Raw genomic sequence first — 19,746 nt, 5'->3', positions numbered from 1 at the left:
CAGTCTGAAGTAAGATGTATGCCTGCCTGATCATGTTCATCCAACAGAATAGACAGATGGACGTTTGGTATTAAGATATAAAGATAAATGGGGAATTTCAGAAGTTCCCAAAGAGAAAGATAATTCTGTTGCTCAATTTCAGAATCAACATGGTTTTATGAAAGTAGTGTTAGAGTTCTTTAAGTATATAACAAACAGGTCAGTTTATTATTCAATAAGGTACCATTTTAAAGGTTACTGAACAACATGAGAATGTGTGACTTCAGGGACAATATATTGGAATGGCCAACTAAATGAAAATAAAGAGTTCGGATAAATTATTCATTTTCAGATTGGCAATTAATAATTAATGGGGTATCACAGGGATGAAGGGATCAAGAGTACTATAGTTTAAATTACTGGTGATACAAAGATGGGTTACAACTTGTAAGGAAAAAGCAAAATCCTGCAATGAGTTACAGACAGATTATGTGAAGGTGTAAGAAATGGCAAATGGAGTGTGATGTGGGAAAATGGGAGGTTATCAACCTTGAAAGAAAGAAGGAAAAAGCATATTATTTTATAAATCGAGTGAGACTGGAAATGGAATGGAATAAAGTATCTAGAGGTACTGGTACATGAAGCACAAAAGGTTAGCATGCGGGAACAGCAAGTACTATACTTAGATTGTTGTACATTATTGCAAGGGATATGCACTATAAAAGTGGGAACGTTTTGATCCAATTTTACAGGGCTCTGGTAAGATCACATCTGAAGTGCTGCATATAGTTCTGATGGTGTCCATATTTACGGAAGGATATACTTGCATTGAAGGCAGGTACTGAGAAGTCTTACTAGGTTGATTCCTGGGATGAAGGAGTTGATGAAAGGCCTATACTCATTGGAGTTCAGAAGAATGAGAGGTGACCTTATTAAAACATGTAATATTCTAAAGGGGATTGGCAGGATGGATGCTAAGAGGGTGTTTTCCCTAGTGGGGTTACCTAGACTAGGGGACATAATTTCAAAATAAGGGCGATGGTGATGAGAAGGAACTTCTTTTCTCTGGGGGGTCATGATTCTTTGGTATTCTCTACCCCAGACAGCAGTGGAGGTGCAGTCATTGAATATGTTCAGAGAGATTGATGGACATTTAACGTGTAAACGTCTGAAGAGGTATGGGGAGAAAGTAAGGAAGTGATGTTGAAACCACAATTGGATCAGCTATCATCTTACTAAATAGCGGACATGATTCAAGGGGCTGATTAAACTACTTCTGCTTCTATTTTATATTGTCTCATGTTCTTATGTAATATTGTTGGTTAGGGTGATGCCAATCATCCTTCAGATTATAATTGGGTAGAATAGTTTCTTTAGCTCTGTTTCTTTTGTACATTTTGGTTCAAAGTCCGAGATCAAAGTTCTCTGTGATTTTTACAATTTAGCATGCACATGGTCATACCCAAATAGCCAAAATTGTTCTTGAACATTGTGCAAATAGAACGATGAACTGGAATGTGTTAAAAACAGCTGAACTGCATCAACTGATGTAACTTTAACAGGAAGAACAGAAGGTCTGCTTTCTGTCAGACACAAGAAATTCTGCATATGCTGGAATCTGGAGCAATACACAAAAAGTGCTGGAGGAACTCAGCAGGTCAGGCAGCATCCATGGAGGGAAATAAACAGTCAACGTTTCGGGCCGAGACCCTTCATCAAGACTGGAAAGGAAGAGGGCAGAAGCCAGAAGCCAGGGGGAGGGGGAGGAGTACAAACAGGCAGGGGATAGGTGAGTTCAGGTGACAGGCGAGTCCAGGTGAGAGGAGGAAGGTAGTGGGTGGGGGAGGGGGAGAAGATGTAATAAGCTGAGAGGAGATAAGTAGAAGAGGCCAAGGGCTGAAGAAGAAGGAATCCAGTAGGAGAGGGCAGTGGACCATGGAATAAAGGATGGGGGAGGGGAGGAGAGGAGATGGGCGGGTCATCAAGGTGGGAGAAGGGAGCCATAAGAATAAGGGAAGACAAAGGAGTTGGGGGGAGGGGGTGAAAAGGAAGGGATGGGGTTACCGGAAGTTAGAGGAATTGATTTAAGGCCATCAGGTTGGAGACTCCCAAGGCAGAATGTGAGGCGTTGTTCCTCCAACCTGCACCTGGCCTCAAAGTGGCAGTAGAGGAGGCCATGGATAGACATGTCAGTATGGGAGTGGGATGTGGAATTGAAGTGAGTGGCCACCGAGGTCCCGGCTGTTGTGGCAAATGGAGCAAAGGTGCTCGACGAAGCGATCACCCAATCTGCGTCGGGTCTCACCGATGCACAGGAGGCTGCACTGGGCACCAGACGCAATAAATGACACCCTTGGACTCACAGGTGAAGCACTGCCTCACCTGGAAGAATTGTTTGGGACCCTGAATGTTGGTGAGGGAGGAGGTGTAGGGACAGGTGTAGAACTTGGTGTGGTTGCAGGCCTAAGTGCCTGGGGGGTTATCGGTGGGGAGGGACGAGTGGACAAGGGAGTCGCAGAGAGAGCGGTCCCTTCAGAAAGCGGAGAGGGGAGTGAGGGGAAGATGTGCCTGGTAGTAGGATCCTGTTGGAGGTGGCGGAAGTTGCGGACAATGATGTGTTGGATACGGAGGCTTGTGGGGTGGTAGGTGAGGACAAGGGGAACCCTGTCCCTGTTATGTCGGCAGGGGGAGGAGGTGAGGGCAGATGTTGGGAAGTGGAGGAGATATGGGTAAGGGCAGCATTGATGGCAATGAAGGGAAACCCCAGTTACTGAAAAAGGAGGACATCTCTGATGCCCTAGAATGGAAAGCCTCATCATGGGAACAGATGCAGCAGAGGCGGCGGGATGGGAGAAGGGGATGGCGTCCTTACAGTGACAGGGTGGGAAGAGGTGTAGTCAAGGTAACTGTGGGAGTCAGTGGGTTTGTAGAAGCTGTCTGTGGTTAATCTGTCTCTGGAGATGGAGACAGAGAGATCTAGAAAGGGGAGAGAGGTGTTGGAGATGGACCAAGTGATCTTCTCCCCCTCCCCCACCCACTACCTCCCCCCCTCATCTGGACTCGCCTATCATCTGAACTCACCTATCCCCTGCCTGCGTGTACTCCTCCCCCTCCCCCCACCTTCTTATTCTGGCTTCTGCCCTCTTCCTTTCCAGTCCTGATGAAGGGTCTCGGCCCGAAAAATCGACTGTTTATTTCCCTCCATGGATGCTGCCTGACCTGCTGAGTTCCTCCAGATCTTTTTGTGTATTGCCGCTTTCAGTCAGAACTAGGATATATGCTAGAATGTAATCTTGTCTATCCCTAAAGAGTTCATAAACTAATCCTTATGATAAATATTATTTAGGATGCCCTTTGTAATAGAACATATCATCTTCCAGTTATGTCATCTATATCACACAATCACTGAAAAGTTCCATTTTAGTGTACTGCATTTGGTTCTCAGAATGTGGTTTCTTCTACACTGGAAAACCAAATACAGATTTGGTGACCACTTTGCAGAACATCTCTGTTCAGTAATCGTGACACTGAGCTTCCAAGTGCCTGTTACTCTAATTCTCCATCCCATTCCCACTCTGACTTCTCCATCTTTGGCAATTTACAATGTTCCAGCAGAGCTGGAAGTGGTTTTGAGGAAGAGCATCTGACCTCCCAAATAGACATGTTCAGGATTTAACACTGAAATCAACAATTTCAAATAACCAGCCTTTCGAGTTTATATTTAGAACTGATCAGTTCTGATGAAAGTTCATTTGCATTAGCAACAAACGATCTGCTGGAAGAATTAAGCAGGTTGAGCAGCATCTGTGGGAGGAAAGGAAATGTTGATGTTTCAGGTCAAAACCCTGCATCATGGCCAGGGTTTCGACCCGAAACGTCGACAATTCCTTTCTTCCCACAGATGCTGCTCGACTTGCTGAGTTCCTCCAGCAGATTGATTGTTGCTCCAGATTCTACCATCTGTGGTCTCTTGTGTCTCAATCTGTAATGTTAACTTTGTTTTTCCTTCTGTTCATAGATGCTGCCTGAATTGCTGTGTATTTCCAGCTTTCTTTGTTTCATTTAAAATTCCAGCATCTGCAATGCTTGGTACTCCATGGTTTCAGCATTGTTTATTGTTCTCCATCTCGTTCAGTTTTTGCTGCTATTGAGAAGACTTTGTGACTCTCCTGCAGCTGGCACCCCAACCTTGTGTCAATCAGCGATCTATGCTCCACCACAGACATCCCTTGTTTTCTCCTCCTCTCCCTCATCTCTGTAACTTAAAATATGTTTGGTTTCTAAATGTTCTTTGTTCTCTTGAAAGGTCATCAACCTGAAACATTACCTTTGTTTCCCTGCACAGATGCCGCCTGAGTTGCAGAGTATTTCTGGCATTTTCTGTTTTTACTAACATTAAGTGTGTAATGTCTCAGATAAGGTTATTATAGTCAGCTTAAACAAAACCGCTAATTTGTTGGCGATGCTTATATTTAAGGAAATTAACAGGTAACAGACTAGTCCAGATTTAGATTCTGTTAGACAAAGGATGGTGAGTGAATACTTGGGTTTTGAGGGACTCTGAAGTGTGCCCCTCCAAATAATCAATGAATGACATTTTCATCAATTTTCAAAATATTGTGATTATATGAAAAATGATAATAATTCATATGTTTTCAGGGTAACTTCTTTGCATATGAGCTCTGATCGTGATCTAGAGATTAAATATCACCAGTTGGAAAAGGTCAAGCTTGGAACTTGTACAGGTTTGGAGCCAAAGATAACACTGCAATGCTTAGTTCCTAAGTAGATACCTGTTTGGTGTGGTCAGTGGAGCTTGATAAACATGTTCCTGTATCCTCTGGTTTAGCTGGCTTGCTTCTGTCACACAAGTAAGAAAAAGAAATGTCATTATACATATGTTGTGCTTTTAGACAAATATCCTTGGCATCTTTTAGATATCCATCCATAGTGCAGGTTTTGCTGTTCCTGCAACTAATACCTTTGGATGACTGGCTGTAGAAAATTGAATAGAACAGGACAGGCTGCCTACCTCCAGTAGGAAGGGAACCTGATTTTCTGCTTTTCGGCTGCAACAACTGAGCATGCTTTGCCAAGGGTGTGCATGTCTCCTGCTTTGCATTTCTGCTATCACTGTGTCCATTAATGAGCTCAGGCACACCAATTCAAACTATAATTGCAGGTATTTCAGTTAGATTGAGACAGTACAACTGAAATACTAGAATACAGCACTGCAGAACTCAAATGAAGAGTCTACTTTATCCCCGGTCACGTGACACCTGTTGACATAGGAATCAACGCACACATTTAAAATGTGATGATAAATAATAGGAAGGGTTAGAAGAAACATCTGGCTTTATAAGGATCACTGGAGTTGAGCATTTCTAGATATACATCAAAAGCCTGGTTTGCACTATTATTTACCTCGGTAAGCTTGCAATTGTCCTGTCAGTACTTTCCGGATTTCAGAAACCCATAGATTCTTCAGTTCTACAGATGATGCCTGCAAGCAGGTGTTCATTTCAAATTAGAGGGAAAAGTCCAACATTAATAAAGAACAAATGGCTTGAAAATCGTGCACAGGATTTTCTATCTGAGTTCCACCAGGTTCATCATGCATCTCTAGCAGATTAGGGAAGGAGTACTTTGGGGACCACTCTCCTAGCTGCCACCACCCTCTGTCAGCTATTTCCAGCAATTTCCACATGTGATGGTGGCACTCACCCTAACATGGCGAGACCTCTACAGTGGTGCCTGCCCCCCAGTTTCCCATAAAATAATATAGATGAACAAACATTATTATTCAAGTACACAGAAGGTATATAAGACTTTAACTTTTTCCAAAGAAATTATTCAAAGGGTCAAGGAAAACTAAAATCTGATATCAATTTATTTAAAAGCAGCAATTTAAAATTGACAATTGATCTACAGCAACTTGTATCTGTCCTCACTCTCACTCTCTTTTGGTGCATGCATTATCAAGGTCTGTTCTGTGACCAATATCCCTGTTCCCCCTTCACACTGCACCTTCCAGGGTCAAGCTGAGAAAGCTAAGATAGCTTATAACATCACTGTCAGTCTGTAACCCATTAGTTACAGTGGAAGAGAAATAGATTCCCAGTGGGCCTTAATTTCTTACAAACCCTTACTTATTATAATAATATTCTCTTTTTTAGTCTAATATTATTTATTACAATTGGATAAGATGAAATGAGCCACAACTATATCATTTGTGAAATATGCGATGTGTTTATGATCATTAACCTTTTCTTGAGTATGCAAGATGCATCTGATAGAGTTTGTTTAAATATGCAGATCAGGATCTGATTACATCACTGGGGTCCGCCTCAATGCAATTTTGAGCTAAACTGAGAGAACTTGTTGTGACCTTGCTGCCTGGCTAAACTGTGGGAAAAATTTTCCAGGGCCAGAAAAGTGAACCATGATTATTGAAAAAATTGTTTCCTGGTATGCTAGGAAGGGTGGGACTGCTCCTCCAGACTCATGTAAATCTTGGGCCTCTCCTCCCTCTCAACCTTGCATGCCATCCAATCACACTCAAGTTTGAGGCCATTATTTTAGATCCTTGGCAACAGCCTTCCACCCCTCATGATCCCACTTCCATTGCCTGCCTGCTCAGATTTAAGCAGAGGTATAGGACATACTCAGAAGAGGCCTTGGAACATTTCTAGGGTTTGAACAGTAAAGAACAGCATGGTGTTCCATCCATCTCAACCCCCACTCATAAATTCTCTTCTGGTGTTGAAATTAGCACGAAAGTTATTCTCTAACTCCAAATAACAGAACTATGAAGAAAATACAAATCTTAACATTGTTCATTATTACCTGAATAATGTATACTTCTTCTCTGCCATTGTACCAGATCTCAAATTTCTTAATGTCACCTTTAACATTTTCTGTGATACCAACAGCACTCATCTGAAAACATAGCATGTAAATTGTTAGCTGCAGGGCTAATTAGGGTCATCAAAGTCATGCCTACGTTATGATAATGTTTTATTTCCTTCTGTAATAACTTCAACACAGAAAACTTACTGTAAGTATTATTCTTTCACTCCAACATTACCTGTACCGATATGGAATCAGATGGAAGGATCTGGTTAGCATATATCACACATTAATGTGGAGAGAAATGTGGATTCCCATTCTAGGCCTGTTAAAGGTGACAGCAGAAGGCCTGGAAATTAGACAGGACTAGGATACACAAAGCTCCATTCATTGCTTTGAGCTTCATGAATCCCTGCCATGGCAACTTTGGTGCTCTATGTTAGGAAGGACAAAATCAGGAGAGGGGATTTCAATGCGTGAAATGTCCCTAGCATCAGGTTGGACTCTGGCAACTGTCTAATAGACCATGAAAGAAGGTACCAGGAGCACAGACAATTAGATGCTAAGGCTCAAGGAATTTGCAGAACTTTATGTAATTGGACTGACAGCAGAGGATAAACATAGTAGTAATTTTGCCCAGACTCTAATGCCATTGTCTACCTTCAATGAATGCTTAAAGCTGTATGAGGGTGACTTCTCATGTCCATCTGCATTTTCCTCTCTCTTCTTGCAGAACAACAGTAATTTTGTGTAGAGAAACAAATGCCTTTGCATTGGTTTGAACCGTGCCAAGTCTTTGACCTTGCTGTGAACCTTCTTGTGGTCTGTCCACACGTTAAAAGATCCTTGCATCAGGAGTTTCCCAAGGTCATTTAAGTTTCCCTGTAAAAATAACATATTTCCAAAGCAGAAGCAAAATTAATACACTACAGGACATTACACGATAACTTTAGATATTTTAACAGGATAAAACAAAGATCAACACTGTGGTGGCTTTCCATGAGGTTGCCAAGCATTGAATTCTCACTGGAGTGCTGAATAGATAGAATCCTTGCTGATACAATTGTTCATACAATGTTAACAGCTCAGCTTCATAAGTGAATAATGACGCATTAAAATAACTACAGATGTGAATAGGATAAACATTTCAGAGAAAGTCAGCAATAAGCCATTAATATTTGTGTAACATTTGTGGTGGTGGCCATTTGTTTGGAGGCTGGAGGGGGAGAGAAAGAATGGAAGTGATAGTGGAGATTAACATCATAAATTTCCCAACCATCTTGGACTAACTGGACTTTGACAAATGAAGAAGAAGTCAGAGCTTGGCAGTACTGTTGCACATTGGCAAGGTGCCAATTTTGGTATTACAGTGACCAGCATAACATTATTGAGGATAGGAGAGTCAACCTGATGTTTGTTGTCATTGCATGTGACATTCACTTAACATTTTGAGAAGTACTAGAGGATCTCAGAATCCACATAAAGATAATGCCTTTGTACAGCAGGATTAATCAGGCTCAGTGTGAATAAGCATTTGTTTGAATAGTTATATTCATGTATGACCTTAAGAGGAGCTTTGAACCATATGAGCACATCATCACTAAGACTATCAGTTTCACAATATTGTCTGGCTGGACCCTTACCTCAAAGTATCTGCAATCAAACCTCCATAGCTGACTATTCCTAGCCAACCTTCCTCATTCTATCTTTTATATGCATGGGGTCATCTGAAACAACCCAATTTCTGCCATGTCCTTTTTGCCTATGATCCCTGTGCTTACAGACCATCATCTGCCCAGATAAGCAATGCCTTATTTTAATTTTCTCATCCTATTTTTCACCAATCCTTCTGTGTCATCACCAACCAAAATCTCTTTTGGCTCTACCACCTTCAGAAATCCTCCAATTCTTTTCTCTTTATCACATTGAAATTTAGTTTCTCCACCATTTGGTGGCTGTACCTTTAACCATCAAGACAAGTTCTAGAATTCTACCCCAACCATCCCCCCCCCCCCCCCCCCGCCGTCCCCCAAACCTTTCTGGTTCTCTTCCTCCTTTAAGCTGTTCTCTGAGAGCTACATCTTTGACATTTTTGTCACCTACCTTAATATATTCCCACCCATCTCAGCATCAATTTTCTTTTGAAAACACTTCTGTTAAGCATTTTGCAACATGTTACAAAACTAATAATGCTATATAAATGGAGGTTGTTATTATTTGACCTCTAAACATCTTGCAGCAAATTAGTAGGCAATTTGAAACTATTTACCTCTGAACAAGTGTTTCTCAGAGAAAACTACAAGTATATTTATGTCCTCGGGAGGAAAAAGGAAGGCATCTCTTTGGCTTATATGTAATGTGTCATAAATTAGTTCACTCCAAGACCCCTAGAACCTCCTCTTAAGATTAATCCTTTGGCCTTAAACCACTCACTGCAGAAGTTTCTGGATTCCAGATAAGTGTGCTGCAGGCTAAGCAGTTTTCCAGTGTACAGAAAGGATTTAGTGAAATATTGGCCAGGCCTGTTGGTGTAGTTGAGCTTTGAGAACTGGGTGAGTTTAACCTCCGGATTTCCCATTATTTGGAAAAGTGGATCTATGTTCCAATGACAACATTGCAGCATGATCATTAAGAGAGTTACAACGTAACATATTTTTTGTAAATAATGTTGTGATTAGTAACATAATTGCAATTAGTTAATGCTTCTGGGATTTCTACTTGTTACATATAGACATAAGGGTAGAAATTTATCAGTGTTAATCACAGATAAATTATTCACTTGTTCAAAGGACAGGCAGTTTTAATGAAAGTAGACAAAGCTTACCTGCCTCGCTCCAAAATAATGCTTAATTTATTAAAACCTTCATTGTCAGCACAGCTCAAATCACTGGACTGTTAATAGTTTGATATTACTGATAATTTCAATGGGAGGGGAAAGTGGGTGGTTAGGGCCTGGAATGCACTGACGAGGGAATTAGTGGGACAGATTCAATGGCAGCTTTCAGGAGGAAGCTGGATAATTTCTAAAAGGATAGAATTTGCAGAGTTAGGGAAAGAGAGTGGGGGAGTGGCACCGGCTGGATTGCTGTTGCATAGAGCTAGTTGGGACTCAAAGGGCCAAATGCCTCCCTCCATCCTGCAACCATTCTATGATTCTGTGATATGACATGCTTAGGATTTGAATTATCCAATAATTTGAATTAACTAATGCAAATAACACAATGGTCAGAAGTTCAGTACTCACAGATATTTCTGATAGTAAATGATAGAAATAAGAGCAAAAGGGAGGGCATACAAGGAAGCAAGAATTAGTGGGAAAACAGAAGACTTGGAAACTTTTAAAAACCTGCAGAAAGAAACTAAGAAGGTCATTAGGAAAGAAAAGATGAATTATGAAAGGAAGTTGGCAAATAACATTTGAAAGGATACTAAGAGTTTTTCAAAATATATGAATGTCCAGGGGTACACAGTGTATAGGAAGGATAGGCGGGTAGGCAGAGGGGGTGGTGTGGCCCTGATGGTTAGTAATGATATAAAATCAATAGAAGGGAAGGACATTGGGTCAGAAGAAGTGGAATCCTTATGGGTGGAGCTAAGAAATAGCAAGGGTAAAAGGACAATAATAGCAGTTATATATAGGCCCCCTAATAGCAGTCAGGATGTGGACTATAAGTTGCAGTTAGAAATACAAAAAGCGTGTCAGAGTGACAATGTTAAAATAATTATGGGGGATTTTAACATGAAGGTGGATTGGAATCGGCTGTTTTGGATTAGGTGCTGTGTAATGAACCGGAGGTGATTAGGGAACTAAAGGTAAAGGAATCATTAGGAACTAGCGATCACAATATGATTGAGTTCAGTTTCAAATTTGAGAAGGAGAAGCTGATAACTGGTGTATCGATATTTCAGTGGAACAAAGGAAATTACAGTGGTATGAGAGAGGAACTGGCCCAAATTGATTGGAAGAGTAAGCTAGTTGGAGGGACGGCAGAGCAGAAATGGATGGAACTTCTACAAGAAATAAGGAAAATGCAGGATAGATATATTCCAAAAAAAAGGTTTTGAATGGAAAAAAGGAACAAATGTGGATAACGAGAGAGGTTAAGGCTAAAATAAGAGCAAAAGGGAGGGCATACAAGGAAGCAAGAATTAGTGGAAAAACAGAAGACTGGGAAACTTTTAAAAACCTGCAGAAAGAAACTAAGAAGGTCATTAGGAAAGAAAAGATGAATTATGAAAGGAAGTTGGCAGATAACATTCGAAAGGATACTAAGAGTTTTTTTAAATATATGAAAAGCAAAAGAGAGACACGGGTTGAAATAGGACCAATCGATAACGGTGTGGGAGAGATTATAATGGATGATAAAGAGATGGCAGAGGAACTAAATGAGTATTTTGCATCGGTCTTCACTGTGGAGGACATCAGCAATATACTGGATAGTCAGGGGTCTCAAGGAATGGAGCTGAGTTCAATTAAGATCACTAGAGAGAAGGTGCTAGGAAAGCTAAACAGACTAAAGACAGATAAGTCTCCCAGACCGGATGAGGTGCATCCCCGGGTTCTGAAGGAGGTGGCTTTAGAGATTGCGGAAGCACTGGTGATAATTTTCCAGGAATCAATAGACTCCGGCATGGTTCCGGAGGACTGGAGGCTCGCAAATGTAGTGTTACGGACTCAGTGAAAGTCCCTTTAAGATAGAGAGTGTGTGTGTATGTGTGTGTGGGGCGTGCTTACGTCAATAGAAAATAAAGGACGTAATGACGTTGTTGAAGAAGGCAGAAGAAGAAGGAGAGAGAGAGAGAAGGGAGAGAGACACCAGCCTGCTTGTTTTCTCTATCGATGGATGAGAAACAATAACTGTGTTTGCCACTGAAATCCATGTATGGAAGTTGGAAGTAATCCGGTGGAGTTCACTTTGTTGCTGACCTGTAGAAGGAAACAGGTATTTGTGTGTGGACGACCACGGTTCGGATGCTTTTCGGGGTGAGGAAGTCACTACCGAGTAAACACTGAAGTGTCGTTTGGGTTCCATCGTGGAACATTTGGATTTCGTATGTACTCTCTCTATGTTTTTCTACATCTACATCTTATCTTCAGACAACGATGGTTGTTGAAGAAGCCCTTGCTCATGTTTCACCTTATGGCTTGCGGAACTGAACTTTAAGAACCATTCAGGAACTGGGAGTTTTGGACTTTGTCACACACACACACGAAGAGTTTAGTTTTGGGGTTAACGTTCGAGGTTTAACATTCTTGAATTCTAACATACTAACATTTTTACTTTTATTTTACGTATTATCATAAGTAGTGATTAATAAAATAGTTTTTAACACTAAATCATGCTCAGTGTGTTTCTTTTGTTGCTGGTTCGTGACAAAATTTGGGGCTCGTCCGGGATAGTTCCCAAGGTTAACGAGTGTCGTCTGGGATTGTACCCCAGATTGACGAGATTTGTTCGAGATTCAATCCAAAGATTTTTGAGGGAGGTCTGATAAATTCTTTTTAATTGGCTTGTGTGTGTGGAAACCAGCAGCAATGGATATTAAGGCATTTTTGGAGTCACCAACCCAAAAAGGATTGGAGGTGGCGAAAAAGGATGATTTGATAAAGATTGCTACAAGGTTAAACCTTACAGAAGTAAAGCAGTCTATGAGAAAGGCAGATATTCAGAGACTGATAGCTGGCCATTATGTGGAAAAGAAGGTGTTTGAGAAGGAAGTGTTAAAACAGTTTCCTGGCAGTGAAATAGCAATTTCTGAGGCACAGGTGCAGCTGGCAAAGATAGAGGCTGAACGAGAGCAAAATAAATTAGAAGCTGAACGAGAACAAAAGAGATTAGAGGCCGAACGAGAGCAAACCCAGTTAAAGATAGAGGCCGAATGAGAGAAATTAGAGGCCGAACAAAAGATAACTCAGATGAAGTTAGAGGCTGAACGGGAACGGGAACTAATTCGGTTAAAGTTTGAGGCAGAGGAGAAGGAAAAACAGAGGCAGCATGAGTTACAAATGAAGCGTAGGAGTTTGGAATCTGATTCTGATGATGGTTTTTCAGCCAGCAGGGAGGTTCGATTAGTCCCTCCGTTTGAAGAAGATCAGGTTGATCAGTATTTCCAACATTTTGAAAAGGTTGCTGTGAGTTCAAACTGGCCAAGGAAAGGATGGGCTCTTATGGTACAGAGTGTGATTAAAGGTAAAGCTCAAAAAGCTTATTCTGCTTTGTCTGCTGAGGATGCAGCTGATTATACCAAGGTAAAACAAGCTATTTTGAAGGCCTATGAATTGGTCCCTGAGGCTTATAGACAAAAATTCAGAGACTTGAGGAAATCTGCAGATCAGACTTATATGGAATTTGCCAATGGAAAGAGAATATGTTTTGAACGATGGTGCCTGGCTAAAAATGTAGATGGGGATTATGATAAATTGACAGAATTGATACTGGTGGAAGACTTTAAAAGATGTGTTCCAGCTGAATTAACAACATACTTAAATGAAAAGGCAGTGGAAACTTTACAAGAAACTGCTAGGTTGGCAGATGATTATGCTTTAACCCATAAATCCAAATGGGGACAACCTAAAACCTTTCAAAAGAGTTACAAAGACAATCCAGGTAAACCGGAGATTAAATTGGGAGGTAATCAAAAAGGAAAAGATGAAAAGAAGCCAGGGCTGGAGAAACCTGTTGAGCGTACTTGTTATTACTGTAGGAAACCTGGCCACGTGATATCTAATTGTGCCCTTTTGAAGAAAAAGAAGGAAGCTGGGCCCAATGCTTGCTTTCAGGCAATTAAAAATCAAAAAGGTTTAGGAGATGCTGTTAAAGATCAGTCCTTGCAAGAGGGAAAAGCGGAAAAGTTGGAGGAGGTGAGAAAGGAATTCCGTTCGTATGTATCAGAGGGTTTTGTTTCACTGAATGATGAGTCACCCCAGGTGCCAGTGAAAATTCTTAGAGATACTGGGGCTAGTCAATCTCTCTTGCTAGACAGTGTTTTAAATTTTGGTGAAGAAAGTGACACTGGTGAAGTAAATCTAGTACGAGGCGTTACAGGTGAGACCATGTCTGTCCCTTTTCACAGGGTGATTTTAAAGTCAAAGTTCGTAGAAGGACCAGTCGAGATAGGGATAAGACCTAGTTTGCCAGTGGAAGGAGTTTCTTTGTTATTGGGAAATGACCTTGCAGATGGAGAAAGTGATCCTGTGGTACGGTTAACAACCAAACCAAGGATTGATGAGTCTGAGAATGATTCAGATGTTTACCCATCATGTGCGGTGACTCGAGCTAAAGCTAAAGAATTAGCCAAGACAGACAGTCCGGTGCAGTCTGATGTGATTCCTTGTGACAGTCCTAAACAGGAAGAAAATTATGATGCCTTATCTGAGACTTTTCTGTCTTCACTGGAGGATCAACATCCTTATAGTGAGCCTGAATTTAAAGATTTGTCTTTGTCGAGGAAGGATTTTATGGTGGAACAGACAAAGGACCCTGAATTGACAGAATTGAAAGAAAAAGCACTCTCATGTGAGGAGATTGAAAAGGTGCCAACTGGATACTATGTCAAAAATGGAGTGTTAATGAGGAAATGGAGACCTCCTCATGTTCCTGTTACTGAGGAATGGGAAGTTATTCATCAGGTTGTTGTTCCAAAAGTTTATAGGGATGAGATTTTAAACCTGGCCCATAGTATGCCTTTGGGTGGTCATTTTGGTGTGAATAAAACTGTAGGGAAGATCTTGAAACAATTCTATTGGCCTGGTTTGAGAAAAGATGTGGTGATGTTTTGTCGAACCTGCCACACATGTCAGATGGTAGGTAAACCAAATCAAAAACCCCCTGTGGCTCCTTTGAAGCCAATTCCTGCTTTTGGGGAGCCCTTTTCGAAGGTGATTGTGGACTGTGTTGGCCCCTTACCAAAGTCTAAGACTGGAAATCAGTATTTGTTAACCATCATGTGTGCCACTTCTAGATTTCCAGAGGCAATACCCCTTAGAAATATTAAGGCCAAGACGGTGTCAAAGGCTCTTGTAAAATTTTTTACCTTGTTTGGTTTGCCAAAAGAAATCCAATCTGATCAAGGTAGTAATTTTATGTCAAAAATTTTTCAACAAATAGTCTATGAGCTGGGAGCAAAGCAGATTGTATCATCTGCATATCACCCAGAATCTCAAGGAGCTCTGGAGAGATTTCATTCTACTCTCAAAAATATGCTGAAGACTTATTGCTTTGAAAACACCAAGGATTGGGACGAAGGTATCCATTTACTTTTGTTTGCCGTTAGAGAATCGATCCAGGAGTCAATAGGATTTAGTCCGTTTGAGCTTGTGTTTGGACATAGGGTGAGAGGACCTTTGGAGTTGTTAAGAGAGCAATGGGTTAATGAGGAAGTTCACTTGAGTCTGTTGGACTACGTCCAAAAATTTAAAACTCGGTTGGAGAGAGTCTGCCAGCTAGCGAGAGAGAATCTGAAAACAAGCCAGATAAGAATGAAGACATATTTTGATAGACGTGCTCGGCCTAGGACATTCGCAGTGGGGCAAAAGGTGTTGGTATTTTTCCCTAGCCAAAATAATCCCTTGCAATCTCGTTTTTCTGGACCCTATGTTATTGAATCTCGAGTGACTGATCTAACATATATAATCAAAACACCAGATAGACGCAAGAAAACACAACTCTGTCATGTAAACATGCTAAAACCTTATTATGAGAGGGATTCAGTTGTGGCCTTGGTGGATGATGTAAAGGTTGTTTCTAGAATGCCTGAGGTTGATGTTGAGGAAGGCCAATTTAGACCAAATATTGTTCCATCGAAACTAAAAAACCAAAATATCCTGGAGAACCTTGAAACAAAGTTGGACCATTTACAAGTTTCACAAAAACAACAGATGAGAGAATTAATTTTAAAATTTAAAAATCTGTTCCCAGATGTTCCAAACAGAACATCGATAATTACCCATGATGTTGATGTTGGGGATGCAAAACCAATCAAACAACACCCATATTGAATGAATGTGGAAAAAAGTAAACTTGTTGATCAGGAAATAAAGTACATGTTGGAAAATGATATTATTAGCCATTCTACTTCAAATTGGAGTTCGCCCTGTGTTATTGTACCTAAACCTGATGGAACTGTTAGATTTTGCACAGATTACAGGAAAGTGAATGCTGTAACAAAGTCAGATGCTTACCCTATTCCTAGGGTGGATGATTGCATAGACAGAGTGGGAAAGGCAAAATTTCTTACAAAGATTGACCTATTAAAAGGGTACTGGTGTGTTCCATTAACAGATAGAGGAAGGGAGATTTCAGCCTTCGTAACCCCTTCTGGATTGTATGAATACAATGTTTTGCCATTTGGAATGAAAAATGCTCCGGCAACATTTCAAAGAATGATTAATTCAGTGATTCATGGGTTAAAACATACAGATGCCTACATTGACGACTTAGTGACTGGGAATGATACTTGGGAAGATCACATCTCTGCGTTAGAAAGGTTGTTTGAAAGACTTTCCAAGGCTAACCTTACAGTCAACTTGGCTAAAAGTGAATTTGGCCATGCCACTGTGACGTATCTTGGTTATGTTGTAGGTCAAGGCAAGCAAGCTCCTGTTCAGGCAAAAGTTCAAGCAATATCTGAGTTCCCTATTCCCACAGGTACGAGGACTGTTAAAAGATTTTTGGGAATGGTTGGATATTATCGAAAATTTTGTAAAAATTTTGCTGATATTGCTCTTCCCCTAACTAATCTTCTGAAGAAGGGAGTAAAGTTTGTTTGGACAGATTCTTGTCAAGAAGCATTTGAGAAGCTGAAAACCATTTTATGCTACCATCCTGTGCTCAAAACACCTGACTTTGAAAAGCCATTTTCATTAGCAGTAGATGCCAGTGATGAAGCTGCAGGAGCTGTGTTGTTGCAGAAGGGTGACCTTGATGATATTGACCATCCTGTAGCTTACTTTTCAAAGAAATTTAATGAGCATCAAAAGAATTATTCCACCATAGAGAAAGAATTACTGTCGCTTGTTTTAGCCTTGCAACATTTCAGTGTATATGTTTGCACCACTCAGAAACCATCGACTGTGTATACAGATCATAACCCATTGGTGTTTCTGAGCCGAGTCAAAAACAAGAACAGAAGGCTGTTAAACTGGAGTTTAATTTTGCAAGAGTTTGATCTCATGATAACTCACATTAAAGGCAAAGATAATGTGATTGCTGATTGTCTTTCCCGATGTTAAATGGGAAACATGTATCTGTACTAATCTGATAGTCTGTAGTTGTGTAGCATGATAATTATTAACATTACTAACTATGCGCGGTTAAAATTTTCTTGGGAAAATTTTTTTTTTAGGTGGGAGGTGTTACGGACTCAGTGAAAGTCCCTTTAAGATAGAGAGTGTGTGTGTATGTGTGTGTGGGGCGTGCTTACGTCAATAGAAAATAAAGGACGTAATGACGTTGTTGAAGAAGGCAGAAGAAGAAGGAGAGAGAGAGAGAAGGGAGAGAGACACCAGCCTGCTTGTTTTCTCTATCGATGGATGAGAAACAATAACTGTGTTTGCCACTGAAATCCATGTATGGAAGTTGGAAGTAATCCGGTGGAGTTCACTTTGTTGCTGACCTGTAGAAGGAAACAGGTATTTGTGTGTGGACGACCACGGTTCGGATGCTTTTCGGGGTGAGGAAGTCACTACCGAGTAAACACTGAAGTGTCGTTTGGGTTCCATCGTGGAACATTTGGATTTCGTATGTACTCTCTCTATGTTTTTCTACACCTACATCTTATCTTCAGACAACGATGGTTGTTGAAGAAGCCCTTGCTCATGTTTCACCTTATGGCTTGCGGAACTGAACTTTAAGAACCATTCAGGAACTGGGAGTTTTGGACTTTGTCACACACACACACGAAGAGTTTAGTTTTGGGGTTAACGTTCGAGGTTTAACATTCTTGAATTCTAACATACTAACATTTTTACTTTTATTTTACGTATTATCATAAGTAGTGATTAATAAAATAGTTTTTAACACTAAATCATGCTCAGTGTGTTTCTTTTGTTGCTGGTTCGTGACAGTAGTTCCGCTGTATAAGAAAGGTGGGAGGCAGCATAAAGGAAATTACAGACCTATTAGTCTGACGTCAGTGGTGGAAAAGTTATTAGAATCGATCCTCAAGGATGAGGTTATGGAATACCTAGAGGTGCAGGGCAAGATAGGTCCAAGCCAGCATGGGTTCGTGAAGGGAAGATCCTGCCTGACCAACCTATTGGAGTTTTTTGAGGAAATCTCAGGTAGGGTGGATAAGGGAGAGGCTCTGGATGTTGTGTATTTAGACTTTCAAAAGGCCTTCGACAAGGTGCCACACGAGAGGCTGATTAATAAGATGAGAGCTCATGGAATTACAGGTAGGATAATAGAATGGGTGGGGCAGTGGCTGGTTGGCAGAAAGCAAAGGGTGGGAATAAAAGGATCCTGTTCTGGTTGGCTACCGGTTACTAGAAGTGTTCCGCAAGGGTCGGTGTTGGGGCTGCTTCTTTTTGTACATTAACAATTTGGATGATGGAGTAAATGGTTTTGTGGCTAAATTTGTAGACACCAAGATAGGTGGAGGAGCAGGGAGTATTGAGGAGACAGGAAGGTTGCAGAGAGACCTAGATAGTTTAGGAGAATGGGCAAAGAAATGGCAGATGAGATTCAATGTAGAGAAATGTGCAGTTGTGCACTTTGGAAACAGAAATAAATGGGAAGATTATTATCTAGATGGGGAGAAAATTCAAAGTACAGAAGTACAAAGGGACTTAGGGGTACTCGTGCAGGATACCCTAAAGGTTATCCTCCAAGTCGGATCGGCAGTAAGGAAAGCGAATGTTATGTTGGCATTCATTTCGAGAGGTATAGGGTATAAAAGTAGGGAGGTGTTGATGAGGTTCTACAGGGCACTAGTGAGGCCTCATTTGGAATACTGTGTGCAGTTTAGGGCCCCATATCTATGTTGGAGAGGGTTCAGAGGAGATTTACGAGGATGATTCCTGGAATGAAAGGGCTTACTTATGATGAGCGTTTGTCGGCTCTTGGACTGTCCTCACTGGAGTACAGAAGAATGAGAGGGGACCTCATAGAAACATTTAAAATGTTGAAAGGACTGGACAGAGTAGATGTGGTTAAGCTGTTTCCCTTGGTGGGTGAGTCCAGGACCAGAAGGCACAATCTTAGAATTAGAGGGTACTGGTTTAAAACAGAGATGAGGAGAAATTTCTTTAGCCAGAGGGTAGTGAAATTATGGAATTCTTTGCCACGTACAGCAGTGGAGGCCAGATCAGTGGGGGCGTTCAAGGAGGAGATAGATAGATATCTAAATAGTCAGGATATCAAGGGATATGGGGATAAGGCCGGAAATTGGGGCTAGAAAGGAATAGTGTTTTTTTTTAGCTCATGGAGCAGACTTTTTTCCCCCATTTCTCATTTCTTTTTCCCTTTCTTTTTTCTTCTTCTTTTTCCCTTTCTTTTCTTTGGAGCAAACTCGATGGGCCAAATGGCCTGCTTCTGCTCCCTTGTCTTGTGATCTCTTGATCTTGTGATCTTGTGAAACGTAAAGCAAATACAAAGGAGGTTGCATGGTTTTAATATGCCATTTTGTACCAAAAAAACTGACTAATTGTTATGTGAAGTAAAAATATCAGTGATCAATCAATAACAGAATATCAACTATGGGACAATGCTTAGGATTACATAAAGTGTTCAAAACTGAAGTAAACCAGACATCATTTACTCTTACCTCAAATCCCGTAATAGCAATCTGATGCATTGAGTCATTCACTGATTTAATTATGCTAATCATGGTCTCCAGTGCTTCCTCCAATTCAGCAGTGCCTTCTGAATTCTTACTGCACTTCAGCATTTCCTGGTAGAATCAATCAATGAATCTTAA

General features: G+C 40.9%; 1 protein-coding gene across 2 annotated transcripts in view; it reads right to left on the bottom strand.

The window, feature by feature from the left end:
- The window catches only part of mcf2l2 (MCF.2 cell line derived transforming sequence-like 2), a 235,805-nt gene that overhangs the window by 37,090 nt on the left and 178,969 nt on the right, over positions 1 to 19,746 (bottom strand). For both annotated transcript variants that reach the window (XM_052018737.1, XM_052018738.1), the window contains 5 exons: positions 19,594 to 19,719; positions 7,489 to 7,710; positions 6,826 to 6,918; positions 5,404 to 5,482; positions 4,773 to 4,839 (listed from right to left, as the gene is read on the bottom strand). In XM_052018737.1, the coding sequence (XP_051874697.1) occupies positions 4,773 to 4,839; positions 5,404 to 5,482; positions 6,826 to 6,918; positions 7,489 to 7,710; positions 19,594 to 19,719 (587 nt within the window). The remainder of the gene's footprint in view (positions 1 to 4,772; positions 4,840 to 5,403; positions 5,483 to 6,825; positions 6,919 to 7,488; positions 7,711 to 19,593; positions 19,720 to 19,746) is intronic.

Source organism: Pristis pectinata, chromosome 6 (genome assembly GCF_009764475.1).
Source record: "Pristis pectinata isolate sPriPec2 chromosome 6, sPriPec2.1.pri, whole genome shotgun sequence".
NCBI classification, from domain to species: Eukaryota; Metazoa; Chordata; class Chondrichthyes; order Rhinopristiformes; family Pristidae; genus Pristis; species Pristis pectinata.
This window is presented reverse-complemented; position numbering and strand designations above follow the sequence as displayed.